The sequence below is a fragment of the Nelusetta ayraudi genome, unplaced genomic scaffold, assembly GCF_046127955.1.
Source record: "Nelusetta ayraudi isolate G7.1 ecotype Tasmania unplaced genomic scaffold, CSIRO-AGI_Nayr_v1 ptg000019l, whole genome shotgun sequence".
Taxonomy (NCBI): Eukaryota; Metazoa; Chordata; class Actinopteri; order Tetraodontiformes; family Monacanthidae; genus Nelusetta; species Nelusetta ayraudi.
This window is the reverse complement of record NW_027466069.1, coordinates 3,273,997-3,289,486: the sequence shown is the minus strand read 5'-3', so window position 1 is coordinate 3,289,486 and position 15,490 is coordinate 3,273,997. Positions and strand designations below refer to the sequence as shown.

The 15,490-nt window shown below is 44.4% G+C and overlaps 1 protein-coding gene and 1 long non-coding RNA gene across 6 annotated transcripts in view; one reads left to right on the top strand and one right to left on the bottom strand.

The window, feature by feature from the left end:
• Nucleotides 1-8,607, top strand: part of scn8aa (sodium channel, voltage gated, type VIII, alpha subunit a) — a 42,423-nt gene extending 33,816 nt beyond the window's left edge. For all 5 annotated transcript variants that reach the window (XM_076026380.1, XM_076026378.1, XM_076026382.1 and 2 more), the window contains exons 22-27: nt 3,303-3,587; nt 3,943-3,996; nt 4,164-4,301; nt 4,413-4,517; nt 4,615-4,885; nt 4,973-8,607. In XM_076026380.1, the coding sequence (XP_075882495.1) occupies nt 3,303-3,587; nt 3,943-3,996; nt 4,164-4,301; nt 4,413-4,517; nt 4,615-4,885; nt 4,973-6,132 (2,013 nt within the window). In that variant the 3' untranslated portion in view covers nt 6,133-8,607. The remainder of the gene's footprint in view (nt 1-3,302; nt 3,588-3,942; nt 3,997-4,163; nt 4,302-4,412; nt 4,518-4,614; nt 4,886-4,972) is intronic.
• A 5,284-nt stretch (nt 8,608-13,891) lies between these two features.
• LOC142888035 (uncharacterized) lies at nt 13,892-14,566 on the bottom strand. The gene is made up of 3 exons (XR_012926647.1): nt 14,445-14,566; nt 14,242-14,338; nt 13,892-14,065 (listed from the first exon to the last, which is right to left on the bottom strand). It is a non-coding gene; the product is annotated as an uncharacterized LOC142888035 (long non-coding RNA).
• Nucleotides 14,567-15,490: the final 924 nt, after the last annotated feature.

Here is a 15,490-nt window from a genome sequence, read left to right as displayed (position 1 = left end):
CCCTTGTCCTCCTCCACCACTCTTGGACTAGTGGCACTGTCTGCAAGTTTGAGCCTCTCCTCTCTAGCTCTGCCCTCCTCCGCAAACACTTCCTCCTCCTTCTCAGACCCACACATGTGCAGTACTGTGCATCTTCCACAAACCCCTCTCGTCCCTCCACTCCTCACCCCATCTTGACCAGGTTCGGCCGGGTCGGACCACTGAGCGGTCACTGCACTCTCTCTACCTGCTTGTCCAGGATCTTTCTGCATCAGGGGCCGAGACAGAAACCACACACACATGCAGTGCTGTGGCTTTGGAGGAGAAATGTTTGTGAAGCTTCTGCCAGCAACACACCTGCCAGTCCATCCTGGTTGGCGGCGCTTTGACCGCAAATTCTCAATTTGTTAACCCGCATTTAGTCAATCACTCAATCAGCGACTCCCATTAGGGAAACAAGGGGCAGAAGCTTACCAAACATCCTAGGCTGCCATTTCATACAAGGCATTACTGCTGTCATGCCATGGCACCACATACTTTAGTGCATACAGTAGGTTCCGACTTCCTGTTGCCTTCCATTCCCAAAGGAAGTGAAACTGGGAGGCAACAAAGGGCCCCAGCTAAACTCTGTATTTGAGTTCTGGGTATGGGTTCGTGGTGGCCCGTTGGTCTGAAGCTGTAGCATGTCCCAAAAATGATAGAGAATAGAGACCTGAGCAATAGTCTTGTGGGTTGTGAATTGCTAATTAATTGTCAGGTCTTATTCATACTAAATATCCAGCGACTAAAATGTGATGCCATTGCGTACGAACAGACATCCATATTTTTAGACCCTGGATAAAATTTGTGGATGTTGTCTTAAATGATCCCCATAAAATTCTGTTGTTCATTCTTAACTTTAAAAAAAAATAGCTTTGACAAGAAGATCATGTCATTTTTGGGGTAGGAAATAGAGGCACATTATGCTTTTATTTTCCGTATTTATATTCTTTTTTGTTAATTGCAAACACCCAAATGAATGGCTTTATTCGTTGAGTGTTATGGGACTAGAGAGGTGAGGGTTGCCTACTAATGCAACAGGGAAACCACATAAAAACTTAATCCTGCTGTATCAGTTATAAACTATATTGTCTATGTTCATCAGTTGAGTTGCCATTTTATTTGAACTGAAAACAGAAAGTTTGAGGTCACAGCAATAAATAAATGAATAGGGAAGCGCATGAATGGAGAGACGATGAGGCTGCGGGAAAGACATTTTTGGAGTTAGAGTGACGAGGACGTTCCGGCTGGTCGGCTGCTGCAGCACTGTGTGTTGCTGAAGTCACCCCTTCACGTTCTTTTTCTGAAATCTGCTTTGCAAAATTTGCCCTCTTTCCTGAGGAAGACCTTGTCCAGGAGTTACATTTTCTCCCAACAGATGAACTGATCTTTGTTTTATGGCCTTCATGACCAACTTGTCCAAATTCGTTAAACAGATTTATTTTTTTTATTTATTTTTTTTAAAGAAAGAAATGGCAGTTGTATCTTTACATTATATATGTATAATTACAGGGACCCTGGGATGTAACCCTAGTTATTTTAATAGCCTGTCACAATCTAATTTGAGATTCTCTTCTCTTCTTATGTGCTGCAGATATTTTTCTGCCACATATTCAGTCCCTGTTTATTTAAGACGAGCTCTGCCAGACCCTCGAGCAGGCAGAGCTTCTTCCACTGTCTCTTCAGTCTCTGTCTCTCCATCCACACGTTTCTCCATTGATTTACTTATTGATTTGAACAGTTCTTGAGATTGCACAATGCCATGTAACACGCATGTACTGTAACTGCTGATGCACATTATGCATTTTTGAAAGCCATTTTCCCTCTTTCTGAGAATGCTTTCTTTCACGGCATGGCCCAAAACGTCTCTTTCAAACACAGTTTCCAGTCGTAGCTCAGGTCGAGCCCCGGAGCCATTCTCTCTGAGCGAGTGCACATGGAGGCTCGCAGTTTGTTTCTGCGCCACATTTGCAATGATCAGGCCTCTTGCGCGAAGCATCTTATTTCGACCTGGCTCAGCATCACGGCGCTGGGCTTCAAGGGTTTTTTGTGCGCTGGCTGAGAGAATCCTGCTCCGGAGCTCCTCCCTGTCAGTTTGTCACAAGGAGGGAATATGGCTCCACAAAACAAGTCTGCCAAATACATGCATGCTCAGCTGTCTGCCTGAGAGCTGCTGCTCGGCCTGCCTAATACTGGTAGTGAGCAGTTCACTTTGTGCTGAGCTTATTACTGCCTATCATATATTGTAAAGCAACTTGAAATCGGATTGGAATAATAGATAGGGCTAAGGTTTAGCATAACAGTTGGAATTATTACAAGTAATACGTATAATATTTCCTTCTGCTGCTGCTGCTGCTGCAGTTAAGTTTTGGTTAAATATTTATGGAAAGCAGCAGGTTAGACTGGGGTTACTGACTGTCTGAGATGAGGGCTGTTAGAGTGGACACATCATAATGTTATGGCTAACACCGTCAAAGGATTTGTTTGATTATGGCTCGGAAAAATTCTAATCCTTTTCAGAAAAATTACTAAAACATACAGTATTCTGATTTTGCATTATCAATAATAATATTAAACGGCCAAAGTCTTTTTTTAAAGGTTCTCTGGTAAAATATTTTTAAAGGTGCAGGAACGATCAGAGTGCCTGTGCAAATTTGCAAGCCTTTGGAAAACAACCACTGAGAAGCACTGAGCATCGGCTGGCCTGAGACTCTGTATTTATGAATTTGGGAGCTAAACGTGCTAAACAGCCTTCCCATCCTCACCGAAATTCAAAATGCCTGAATATTAGTTACTGCTTTTGACTTGATGAGACACAGCAACTGCCATATGAATCTATTATATCACAACACCATGTTGACTTTGAGTCATATGTAAATTTATACACATGATACTTCTAAGTGTGTGCGTGTGCGTTTGTGTCTGCATCCCCGCTGCAGTTGCAGCCGGATGCTTTTACAGATTAAAGATGATCCCAGTCTCCTCAGTGCTGCTCCAATTAAGGGGCGGGGACTGATACACATCTCCTACCCCCTCAGCTCCCTCATACCAAGTGCACTGCGCAGTGCTTATTTTTTATTTTTTTTCCATATGATGAGCTAAGAAGCTGCAGTCTTGAAAACCTCCCCATGGGGGGGGGGATGAAAAAAAACAGAAAAAACAGCGAGGTGTAAAGCCATAACAGTATGCAGCGTCTCTGTCTTGGGTTTTGAATGAGCTGTATTTCTTTCTGCTTCCTGGTCCTCACTTTGTCGTATCCTTCTCTCCCCCTTCGTCTGGTCCAGGTGGTAGTCAACGCCTTGGTGGGTGCCATCCCTTCCATTATGAATGTGTTGCTGGTTTGCCTCATCTTTTGGCTGATTTTCAGTATCATGGGCGTCAACTTGTTTGCGGGCAAGTACAGCTACTGCTTCAACGACACGTCTGAGGAGTACTTTCCCGTCGATGAGGTTAACAACAGGACACAGTGCGAAGCACTCATTCAGCAAAACTTTACCGAGGTCAGGTGGAGGAATGTCAAGATCAACTTTGACAATGTGGGCGCCGGATACTTGGCCCTGCTGCAAGTGGTGAGAGTGTCACACCTGGCTTCTGCCTCTCTCCGACTCCATTCCTTCTTCCACTCTCCCGCTGTGTCTCACAAATTTTTCACATGTTTTTTTTCCTTCTATTTCCTTGTTTCCTTCTCTTTCTTGAAAGTTACATTTGCGTTCACCAAACACCGGGCCTTTCTTTTCTTCACATTGACGCTTCTTCACGCTTTTGTCTTCATCTACTTTTCTTTCCATGAACAAGCACTACCTCGGGACATGCATCAGTTTTGGTTTGAGTTTTTCCAAAATTTGTATTTTCAGAATGTTTCTGGTATAATGCTAGTTTTTTTTTTCCACCGATGTTTCATTAAAGTTGCGTCTCTTTTGAAAGGCTACATTCAAAGGCTGGATGGACATTATGTATGCAGCTGTGGATTCTAGAGGGGTAGGTGCACTTGATTCAATATTTTGATTGTTTTTGTAACTTCCTGTGTGATGCGCTGGGAACTAATTGGTGACAATAAAATTTATAAAAAGGCTTTTAGATCTGGTTTGTGTGTGGAGACAAACAGTGTAGTTTCTAAACTGTACTTTTTTGGCCCTCTGTCTCAGGTCGAAGACCAGCCCGACTACGAAGGCAACATCTACATGTACATCTACTTTGTGGTCTTCATCATATTCGGCTCCTTCTTCACCCTCAACCTCTTTATTGGTGTGATCATCGACAACTTCAACCAGCAGAAGAAAAAGATAAGAGCCGCTTTATCCCTCCCTCCCCACCAATCACCACTTTGATTTGAATGGTTTCCATTTGTTTTAACGTTGAAAGATGATTATAACCAAATTTGTTTGTCCCCTTACTTTGGAGGTCAGGATATCTTCATGACGGAGGAGCAGAAAAAGTACTACAACGCCATGAAAAAGCTGGGTTCCAAAAAGCCACAAAAACCGATTCCTCGACCACAGGTGGGGCTTGCCTTTTTTTCTTTTTTTTACCACCCCAGTGTGTTGACACTTGTGGACATCTCTTCATCTTTGGACCATCTTTCCTCTCTTCCTGCAGAACAAAATCCAAGGCATGGTCTTCGACTTTGTGACGCAACAAGTCTTTGACATCTCCATCATGATACTCATCTGCCTCAACATGGTGACCATGATGGTGGAAACGGACGACCAGTCCGACGAGACCGAGTTGGTCCTCTACTGGGTCAACTTCATCTTCATCGTAGTCTTCACCACAGAGTTCCTGCTGAAGCTCTTTGCACTTCGCCACTATTACTTCACCAACGGCTGGAATATTTTCGATGTGGTGGTCGTCATCCTGTCCATCGTTGGTAAGTCGAAGTGAGACAGAAAGCCACCAGAGATCGCCACGAGAGATATTTTCAATATTCTGACGTCTTCTCCTTCCTCTTTCCCAGGCATGTTCCTGGCTGACCTCATTGAGAAGTACTTTGTGTCGCCAACGCTGTTCAGGGTGATCAGATTGGCGCGTATCGGTCGTATCCTGCGTCTGATCAAAGGCGCCAAGGGGATCCGGACTTTGCTCTTTGCCCTGATGATGTCACTGCCAGCCCTCTTCAACATTGGCCTCTTGCTTTTCCTGGTCATGTTCATCTTCTCCATCTTCGGCATGTCTAACTTTGGCTATGTCAAACATGGTGCGGGAATCGACGACCTGTACAACTTCGAGACGTTCGGCAACAGCATGATCATCCTCTTCATGATCACCACGTCAGCTGGCTGGGATGGTTTACTACTGCCAATCCTCAACTACCCACCAGACTGCGACCCCAATTTAGAAAACCCCGGGACGTCTGTGAAGGGCGACTGTGGCAACCCCTCGGTGGGGATCTTCTTTTTCGTCATGTACATCATCATCTCCTTCCTGATCGTGGTCAACATGTACATAGCCATCATCCTGGAGAACTTTAGTGTGGCCACCGAGGAGAGCGCCGACCCGCTCAGCGAGGACGACTTCGAGACCTTCTACGAGATCTGGGAGAAGTTTGACCCCACTGCCTCTCAGTTCATCACCTTCGCGAAGCTGTCCGACTTTGCCGATGCGCTGGAGCACCCGCTGCGCGTGCCAAAGCCCAACACCATAGAACTAATCGCCATGGACATGCCCATGGTGAGCGGCGATCGCATTCACTGCCTGGACATCCTGTTTGCCTTCACGAAGCGAGTGCTGGGCGACAGCGGCGAGTTGGACATGCTGAGGCAGCAGATGGAGGAGCGCTTCGTGGCAGCCAACCCCTCCAAGGTGTCATACGAGCCCATCACCACCACGCTTCGCCGCAAACAGGAGGACGTCTCTGCCAGGATCATCCAGAATGCCTACCGCGCCCACCTCATCCGGCGCGGCATCATCTTCAAGCGTCACACGTTCACCAGCAACAAGCTCGAGAACGGCGGGACCAACCAGGAGAAGAAGGAGAGCACTCCGTCCACAGCCTCTCTTCCCTCCTACGATAGCGTGACTAAACCTGACAAAGAGAAGCAGGATGAAAACAAGGAGGAGTGGGCCAGGAAAGAGAAGGACAAAAACCAAAAAGATGAGTGGGAGTCCAAGTGTTAGGGGTCCAGTGACTCTTGCAAAAACCATAAAACACAGTGAGCTGAGACTCTGAGCCCAGACCCAATAAATTTAGAAAAACGGGACCATTTGGAAGTGTGAGGAGAGAAGAAAAAAATACCAACAAAAAAACCAACAACAACATACAAACATGTTTACAAACTGGAATATACTAAGGCAAGGTGTGGTTTCTTATGTCGTCAGAGACAGCTGAACCAAACGCAATCAGTTTACCACAGAACTTTGTTGCATAGTGACCAATTTCGTGGAAATGAGGAACAAATGCAAAATGAGAAAAAACAAACAATATCTCGCAGTGTGCTGGCCGGTAGCGCGGACACACACACACATGCACACACACACACACACACACACACACACAGAAACACCCACATCTCTTCGAGGATCAACTGCCAAGGCACAGAAATCTCTGCTCGATGAATTGCAAAGTCCCTGCTGCCGCTGTCGCCGCGGCAGCGTGCGGCTCCACGCAGTGAGGCTCCAGTGCCGCAGGACTGGATCGCAAACAGATCCCCACCATTAGAACTGCACGCCAGTCTAAATATGGGTCTGTTTCACCGCGTTTACCGTCAGTGCGGGGAAGAAAACAATAATCAAACGAGCAAGTTTAGCGAGCGAGGAAAAACTAGAGAGTGAGGGGCGGGGAGGGAAAAAAAAATAACAATGAAACAAAACCCAGAAGCGTAGACAAAGATCTTTTTGTTTGTTTGTGCTGAGTATACTTGCATCTTTACATTATTTGAGCAGCAAAAAAAAATGTAACATTTAGCCCATATCACGAGTCTTTTCATCTCCTCTTTGTTATACCGTCACCGGAAAAAGACATTTTCTACATGGGCTTTCACACTGACCGGTAGGGGTCAACAGTCATTGTTTCGACTTGGGCTGAAGGAGACTTGCTCAGACTGAGTTCCAGATAAATAATAATTATTGTGCTCGTTCAATGCATAGAAATGACTTGCATGAAGGCATGTTTTGATCAGGAGTCATGCATGAGTAATCATCGTCCACACGACACGAATTCTCAGACCACTGCAGTGGCGTGGCTATAGTTTGATGCTGTCCGGCGGGGGGGAAATTAGGGCAATTAAAACTGGGGAAATGAGGATTATGAAAAATGACAAAAGGAATATTGGGTAACGATACGTCGTACAATTCTCCACTAGTTTTGATATGTCAACTGACGGATCTTTCACATGTGAAATTTCCCCCAAAAAATGAAGGAAGGAAGGAAGGAAGGAAGGAAGGAAGCTTCCGGAGTCTTCATTCAGAAGTTTCGGTCACGTCAGCCACCAAGGCAGGACAGCAAAAGTCTTTTGTTAAAAATTTTTTGCATTGTTTTCTTGCTGCTCTAAATGTTTGTAGTCTAGGGTAGAGTGTGAAGCATTGGGAAGCAGAATATCCTCACGTTGAGGATGGCTCAGATGTTTTGGGGGAGGCCATGTCAGTTGTCCGGAACCAAATCTGGAGTTTGCATCTCTTTGTTTACTTCTATCCATCATGCAGTCACTTTCTTTACCTACCTGCGGTCCCTTTTCTGCAATGTGAGAGCAGAGGGGCTGTCTCATGCCAAGGAACATGCATCAGTCAAGGGGGTCCGGCGTGTTCAAGTGATGTTAGGAATCCCCTGAAACTGCTCGACTTCTTGAAGAAGGGACGGATTTATACTTTTTTTCCCCCATTGCTTATTTGCAATTTATTTTATTCTGTTTTTGGGCAAGTGGAAGTACTAAAACCACATTTGGGTAAATTCATTAGACAATACTCCCCCTTTTTGTATTCTGTCGGATCCATTTACAAAATTTACTCCCCTTGTGAATGATGTCTTAGCTAGTTCTTTTATGGAAAATACGAGTTGCCAGCTTTAGGGAGGGGTGATTTAAAAAAAAAAAAAAAAAAAAGCCTTGAAGTCCTTCTCTGATGCCCTTATGATGCAATCATTCTGAGACAAAACAAAAACAGAGCTTTGAGAAGCGAGACAGGGGAGACTTTGACCACCTGAAACAGCAAAGTCAGCTGAGAATTATTGCAAGGACGCCGCCGTGTCGTGCCTAGCGTGCCTAGCGTGCATCGAGGCTCAGTGGCCGCGAAGGAGCTTGTGGGTTTTTTTTTCTTGGGGACCGTGAGGAAATCGAATGGATCTGCGTTTGGCATTTCAGGGAGATGGATGGGTGATGTATAACTCAGTGTAAATGTGGACCAATAACACAGGTAGAGCCCCTACCTTCAGGGTTTTTAGACTGACTGCCATGAGAAGAAGAGCGAAAAAGGAAGAAAGCGTAGCTGGAGGAGAACATTGCTTTTGGTCTGAGTGCTTGAAAGTCCCATGTCTGTCAGTGTATCATTGTGCTTTTGTGGGACCTCTTAAACACTGTGTGGTGTCGGACCCGGGCTCACACCATCTTCTCACGTACGTGCAGGCTTTCAAATACCGTCACCCACTTCGGAAAAAGAAAACAAACGAAAAAATACATTTCTAGCCAGAGACGGAGGTAGAAACACTCGATTGAGATGAAACATCAGCAGGCCTCACATTGACGCAGCTATGTTGTATAATGAGCTTTGTGGGTGTTTTTCATTTAAATAATAAAAAAAAAATCTTAATAAAAAAAAAACAAAAAAACAAAATGGAGGCTTCGTCAAGTAATAGACAAGACACAACCTGCCTCCTTAAGTGTTCCTGCCAATTTTTATTTTCTACACTGGAGTGATGGTCCTATTTCTAAGCGGATGACCGGACTCGGCTCCGACATTCCGTCGTCGCACCATTAATGCCATTTGGTGTGTTTTAAACTGCCTGTACCAGAACGCCCTGTCTGTATCAATACCTGAGGTCTGTTTACAATATGAGGTCTCTGAATCAGTTTGGCTGCTGCACACTGAAACCAAATACATTCCCAATGACAACCACAGGAGGAGGAGTGAGTAATGTCATCCAATTTACCCACGCTCATCCTGGATGTTACGTTTTAGAGTGGTACATTCACACTTGAAGAACAAAGAAAAAATAAAAAAAATGCAAAAAAAGAGAAAAAAGTTAAATAGGAAAACAAACATATATATGTACAGTGCAGGCTATGATGTAAATGGCACAATCGCTAAAAAAAGGAAGAACTTTTTGAGAGAAACTATAAATACTGTATTATATTCTTTTATTTTATCGGCATGCTTTGTTGTGTTTTTTTGTAAATACGGATTTTAAAAATGTTACTAATAATAATCAAAAAAATGAATAATAACAATAATATAGAATGGCTTCCAGCTATGCCCTTTGTCACATTTGTTACCTTTTGGATTTTTTGAGACACTTTTCACTTTGTTGACGGAAATTGAATGAAATATAGATATTATATGATACAAAAAAGATAAATACATGTATACATATATGTCTATATGTATATACATAAAAAAAAACAGAAGAACACTGTTTGTCACATTTGATTTTATGTGCAACACATTCAGTGGATGTCTAAAATACTGGTGATTTCCAGCACCCTTCTATGTCGGGGGCGGGGCGGGGGAGGGGAATAGCTCGTGTGCGATGTTATTGGAGCTGCTTGCCATGGATTGTAGCCTGATCATGACGAAAAGGATAAACGTTACCAGCACATTTCTCACTTACTGTCATATGTCACCTTCACCGTGTATTACAGGCCGCACCCATAATAGACACACACACACACGCACACAGACACACACACACATACACACACAGGTGACTCTTATCACTGCCCGACAGTCTGTACCAGAGATCTTTACCCTGAGGATGCCAGCTTGGGTGACTGACTGCCTCTTTTACACCTCTGGGTCGGTACTTTTCCCCCCGGACCTTCCCCACCACCTTTCATACCCACACATCAGTGCCATGACAGCTCAACATGCATACAATCATGTACTTGCTTCTCATTCTTTATAGTTTATTTTTTCTTCTTCTTATTTATTTATTTACATTGATCGGTTTGTTTTGTATGGTTCCACTCAATGGCATGTGCCTTTTTTCTGCTTTTTCTGTGAAATTGGATGTTGAGGCCACACTGAAAACAAATATATACATATATACATACAAAAAAAGAAGAAAAAAATGTGTTTCCAAACTGTGGAGGGTGAGGCTTTGGGGGGGCGGGTGAGCACTACATTAATCAGGGACGTTGAATCAGAACTACTGCCAGAGGATCATCCAGACACCCCACTTCATCTTAATATTCAACAGTGTGTGATGTTAACAGAAAAACAGCTAACTCAAATATGTCCTGTTCTTAGTGCTATGTGTGTCACCCACTCGGCTTGTGAAAAAGCAGCTTGCCTTCTATATTTCCGTTTTTGGTTTATTAATTTTTCTGTTCCCATCTGAAATTTATTTTTGTATCAATATTTGATTCTAGGAGTCATCTTTTTTTTTCTAGCATGGTTTATTATGGCCGTTTTTTTTTTCTTCTTTTTTTCCGCTAAAAATTAAAAAAAAAAAAAAGTGCTTTTCAAACTGTTGTTATTATTTGCCACCGTAATAAAAGAGGTTATACAGTACAATATGATGGTGTGTTGCACAACCACTTGGACTCTTGGTAAGAATATATGAAAGATTGTCTTCATTTGAGCACGAACCTTTTTATTACCAATAAAGCAGCCTTCCAGTTAAAAATAGTGTTTGTGTGAATATTACTTTTTTTTTTTTAATGTTAATTTAGAGGCTGTTTAAAGTGTGTTTCTGTGAGGGGGTGCCTGGCAGGCAACCAAAGCTTTATCGTCCTATATGGGACCAACTGGATGTGGTTAGTCAATAACAAGGGTGTCAATCTCACTCCTACAAGCTGGTGGAGTCGAAATGATTTTGAAACCATTATTTTAAAGCTACAAAAAAAAAACTATGCTGTTGTAGCTTTAATCCACAGTAGACCCGCTATTTACCCCGACTGTGCTTTGGGCTGATATCACTTTCACTGTATCCACTCAAGTCTGAGTCACCATTTTGTGCACATTATTTCACTTTTGAAGAGTTGTGTGTGGACGGAAGCGTATCAGAAAGCATCCTGTGAAATGGAGCTAAGTGGCACATGCTTGTAAAAGGAAACCTTTTAGATGTAATGGACCTATTGAATTTGTTAAGAGCTCCGTGTTAACACCCCCCCCCCCCCCCAGCCACAAGATGAACTACGGCCCCATTATTGTGCAGTCCATCTGCTCCATGCCGCTCTTGTTTGTGGTCTTTGCCCTGTAAAAGTAAACAGCCTGGAGATGTATAATATTACAATGATCACAATGAAGGCAGAGCCGGTGGAGCTTCTCCCAGGTTTGTCAGGGAGGGGTGGGGGAGTGTTTTAGAAGATGACGACTTGTCCTCACCTACTGTGCACACTGAGGAGGAGGCCAATTCTCTGTGGGACCCACCCTCTCTTTCCCTTGCACATTTTCTTTTTAGCCACATTGCAATTGAGGAAGAGGGGGGAGGGGGGGGGTCTCTTTGCCTCCATTCTCCTCCCTTGAGTCATATAGACTCCCCTCCTACTCCGCCTACACTTGGAAGCAATCTAGGGACCCGTTCTGCTGCTCACTAAATAGAGGACCACCAGTCCCCTCCCTCCCTCCACCTCCCCTTCATGTTCCAGGATGCCCGTGTAAGAATGAGGTGGAGAGGCGAGGGGAGGGGCGGGAGACATGGGGTGGGGGGCGGTGAAGCACTGCAGTGCAGATAAATTAATGCAGCAGTCGAGGCTGAGTCAGCAGCACACTCCCAGTTTGGCCCAGTGACTCCACCAGCTTTGTGTCCGCACGCAGATGCCCGCGATTCAGGTGCGAACCCCTGGATCACACCGATGGAAGCAGCCGAACAGACGAACGGTCACATGCGGGGGATGACAGCGCTTACAGATGCCTATGGCGTCGAGGCTGGAGTCGGCAAGCTGCGTCCTCTTGGTCGCATCCCGGGGCTGGATGGATGGATGGATGGATGGATGGATCGAGAGCGAGCGAGCGAGCGAGCATTTGTGGCACGGGGGGGGGAAACGCCGTTTCATATGTGAAAGAGCTCGACCTAGTTCGTGAAGAGCCACACCTACCCCTCCCCTCCTCTTCTCTCATCCCTCCGCCTCCCTCCTGTCCTGGAGGATGCTGCCTGCCTGCCTGCCTGCCTCCCTCCCTGCCTGCCTGCCACATGCCATGTGTTTTCTCCGTGGGTGGACCTCGACGCGGCTAAATATAACGTCGAAACGTGGCGCAAAGGCTCATTTGGAGAGGTTTCGCCTTGCGTAACGGTGACACCAGATATAAATCCGTAATGATGATTAATTTTTTTCTTAAAAAAAAGGGGGGGGGGGGGGGTACAGCGGCTGCCGAGGGTTGCTGGTTCCGTTGCCGTTTTAATGACTACCCCAGCCTTTCATCTTAATGTCATACTGTGACACCGGTAAGAGGAAGCCTTCCTCCCCCAGCACCTGATCCCAGCCCTGCCTGAGATCAAAGAGGAGCAGCCGCTGCCCCGCCCACCCAACACACACACACACACACACACACACACACACACACACACACACACACACACAGCTCCCTGAATGCCCCCCCCCCCCCTTCCTCCAGAGAATGGGATTGAGGAGAGGGCACCTAAAATAAAGAGGGAGCTCTCCATCCTCCATCATGCCTGTACCCCCCCCCCCCCCCGCCCCCACACACACAACCACCCGAGATAAATTTCTCAATGGGAGATTGGGCAGAAGCCCTCACAAACACCCCCCCACCAAATACCAAGCCAAAATCCCTCCTCTCCTCTGCTCTCCTCTGCTCTCCCCCGTCACCCCATTAACAATACTGTAATTTTAGCTTGCCTCATTGCATAACCTTGTTGTGCAACAATGTAAATTTGTGTGAGCACGGAACATGCTATATACAGTCTGCGCGGCAAAGCAACCGCCTCAACACCCACTCACTCATTGCCTCTCCTTTTTTTTTTTTTTTCACACTGCCGAAGATTTTTCCAAAATCAGCCTGACGCCCAGTTGCTCCACTTCCTGATTCGTCGAGCACCAGTGCCATCTTGTGGTCAGTCGAATGATTTATTGTTTTTCTTTTTCCATTTTTCATACCGATATTTTCTTTCGAACTCATCACTACATTTTCCCACCCTGATTAGAACCCCTGAAGGTGTGCAGTACAAGTAAATTTGAAAATACTGAGAAGAAGTGTCTTGCCGCTACTTTCTTCTTAGTTTATTCATAAAGATAATAAGTAAAGGAAGACAATAAAAAACATTAAAACAACCGTTGTACCACTTAAATTCTTGACATGGCGTTGCTTTTTGCTGTAACAAATTGAATATACGCAAACTTTCATCTGAAGAAAAAAAAAACACACACACATAGATAAAGCGGAATTAAATGTTTGGATGTAGAGGATTCATCTTCTCAATTTCTGCTGGATGCTTAAAGCTGTGTGAGGTGTAAAACGCACAACATTGGGGCTGTGTTAATTTTGTGAGGCAAGCCGCTGTAGGCCTTCATGACATCTGAAAAGTAGAACAATATAATTAAAAATATAGAATATAATATCATACCTGCTCAGATCAAACAAAACCCAGACTTGCCAATTTGGAAGAGTTCAGGATAGTTAATTTTCGTGAGATAGATTATGAAACACAAAGTACAATTAATGTTAACTTATACCTTTGCTCTCAAGTAATTGAGTGTTTGTGCTTATTTCTATTACATAATTGTTCACCGGATGAAGCATAGAAATGTTGCTTTAAGCTCACCCTTCTCCTTTTTTGCTGGCCAGCCACTCCACAAAATCTTTCGCTTTAATTTTGTCAAGATAGCGGGTGAAATCACTGGTGAATGTTCCCTCTGAATGTCTTTTGGAATTTTCTTTGTTTAGGTTGTTAAGGTTGTTGTCCGTGTGTTGTCCATTTTCCCACTGACTTGAATGCCATCTGAGAAAAATGCCAGAAAATGAAAAGTACAGTCATTTATGAAGCTGCATTGGCTATATCAATTTCAGAAACATAATAAATAAGAAACTGAAAGCATGTATTTTATTTAATTTTTTTTTTAAGGCTAGTGCAACCAACTGTGTCCTGTATTACAAAGAGGGAGCACTCCTACTCACTGTGGCGGTCTGAAAATATCTACAACCATTTCTTCACTGAAGGAACACAGACACAGGATGAAAATACACCACACATGTGGTCTCATCCTTGGGTCACCTAACCATCAAGTAAGTGAGATCAAAAACAAGTCACACTTTTCATTCTAAATAAAATAAAATAAAAATCTGTGTGAATTAAAAAAGTCTTAGATGGCAAAACTTACCTGCGGAATTCTCGACACAGATCCAGCGAAGTGGAGCTCTAACTTGTCTGGAGTACATACAGTGTACCTCCACGCCTTTAAAACAACACCTTGAAGAAGCACTATTGGTCGACTAAACCCTAATGGGGATGTACAACGCGTCTCCTGGTGAAGACAGCAGGTGTTCTGGGGAACCATGCTCCCGACCCTGTGCCTCATTACATTGGTCCAGATCCTGTCTTACGTAAGTGCTCTTCAGACGGGTCAGTGGTCAAAGCTGACTCTCACTTCCTGAGACAGTAGCAGGTGTGATGGAATATTGCTGATGTCAAGATGATGACCCCCTGCGCTGCATTGTTCCCCCGCAGAAATCATGGCACAGTAAACGATTGCAGCAATGTGACAGTCCTCCATTGTACATTGAGCTTCAATTTATTTAGTTTTAATGTGGGTTCGGGTGGTATTGTTAGGAATGTTAAATTATCTCTTCCCACCAACCAAAGCACCGCTAAGATCGTTTTTTTTTGCTACAGAAGAACCTTTTGCAGTATTTCGCAGTGGTTAGCGCTGCCGCCTCACAGCAAGAAGGTCGTGGGTTCGATTCCGGGGCCCGGGCCTGGGACCTTTCTGTGTGGAGTTTGCATGTTCTCCCTGTGTTTGCGTGGCTTCTCTCCAGGTTCTCCAGCTTCCTCCCACAGTCCAAAAACATGCATGTGAGGTCAATTGAACATTCTAAATTGATGGTTGGTGTCTCTATGTAGCCCTGCAATGAACTGGCGACTTGTCCAGGGTGTCACCCTGCCTTCGCCCTAAGACAGCTGAGATAGGCTCCAGCAGACCCCTGTGACCCTGAATAGGAATAACCGGGTATAGAAAATGAATGAATGAATGAATGTTTACATACATGACTTCACACAAATGTGTTCTATACATTCCCAGACAGCCATTGGAAAGTAGATACAATTCATTGTTTTTGAATCCTTTTATTTACATTTGCAGTTTAGTTTTGCAAATACAGAAATCGTCCAGTCTTTAAAGATTGATTTTGACTTTTTGAGTCTGCCAGT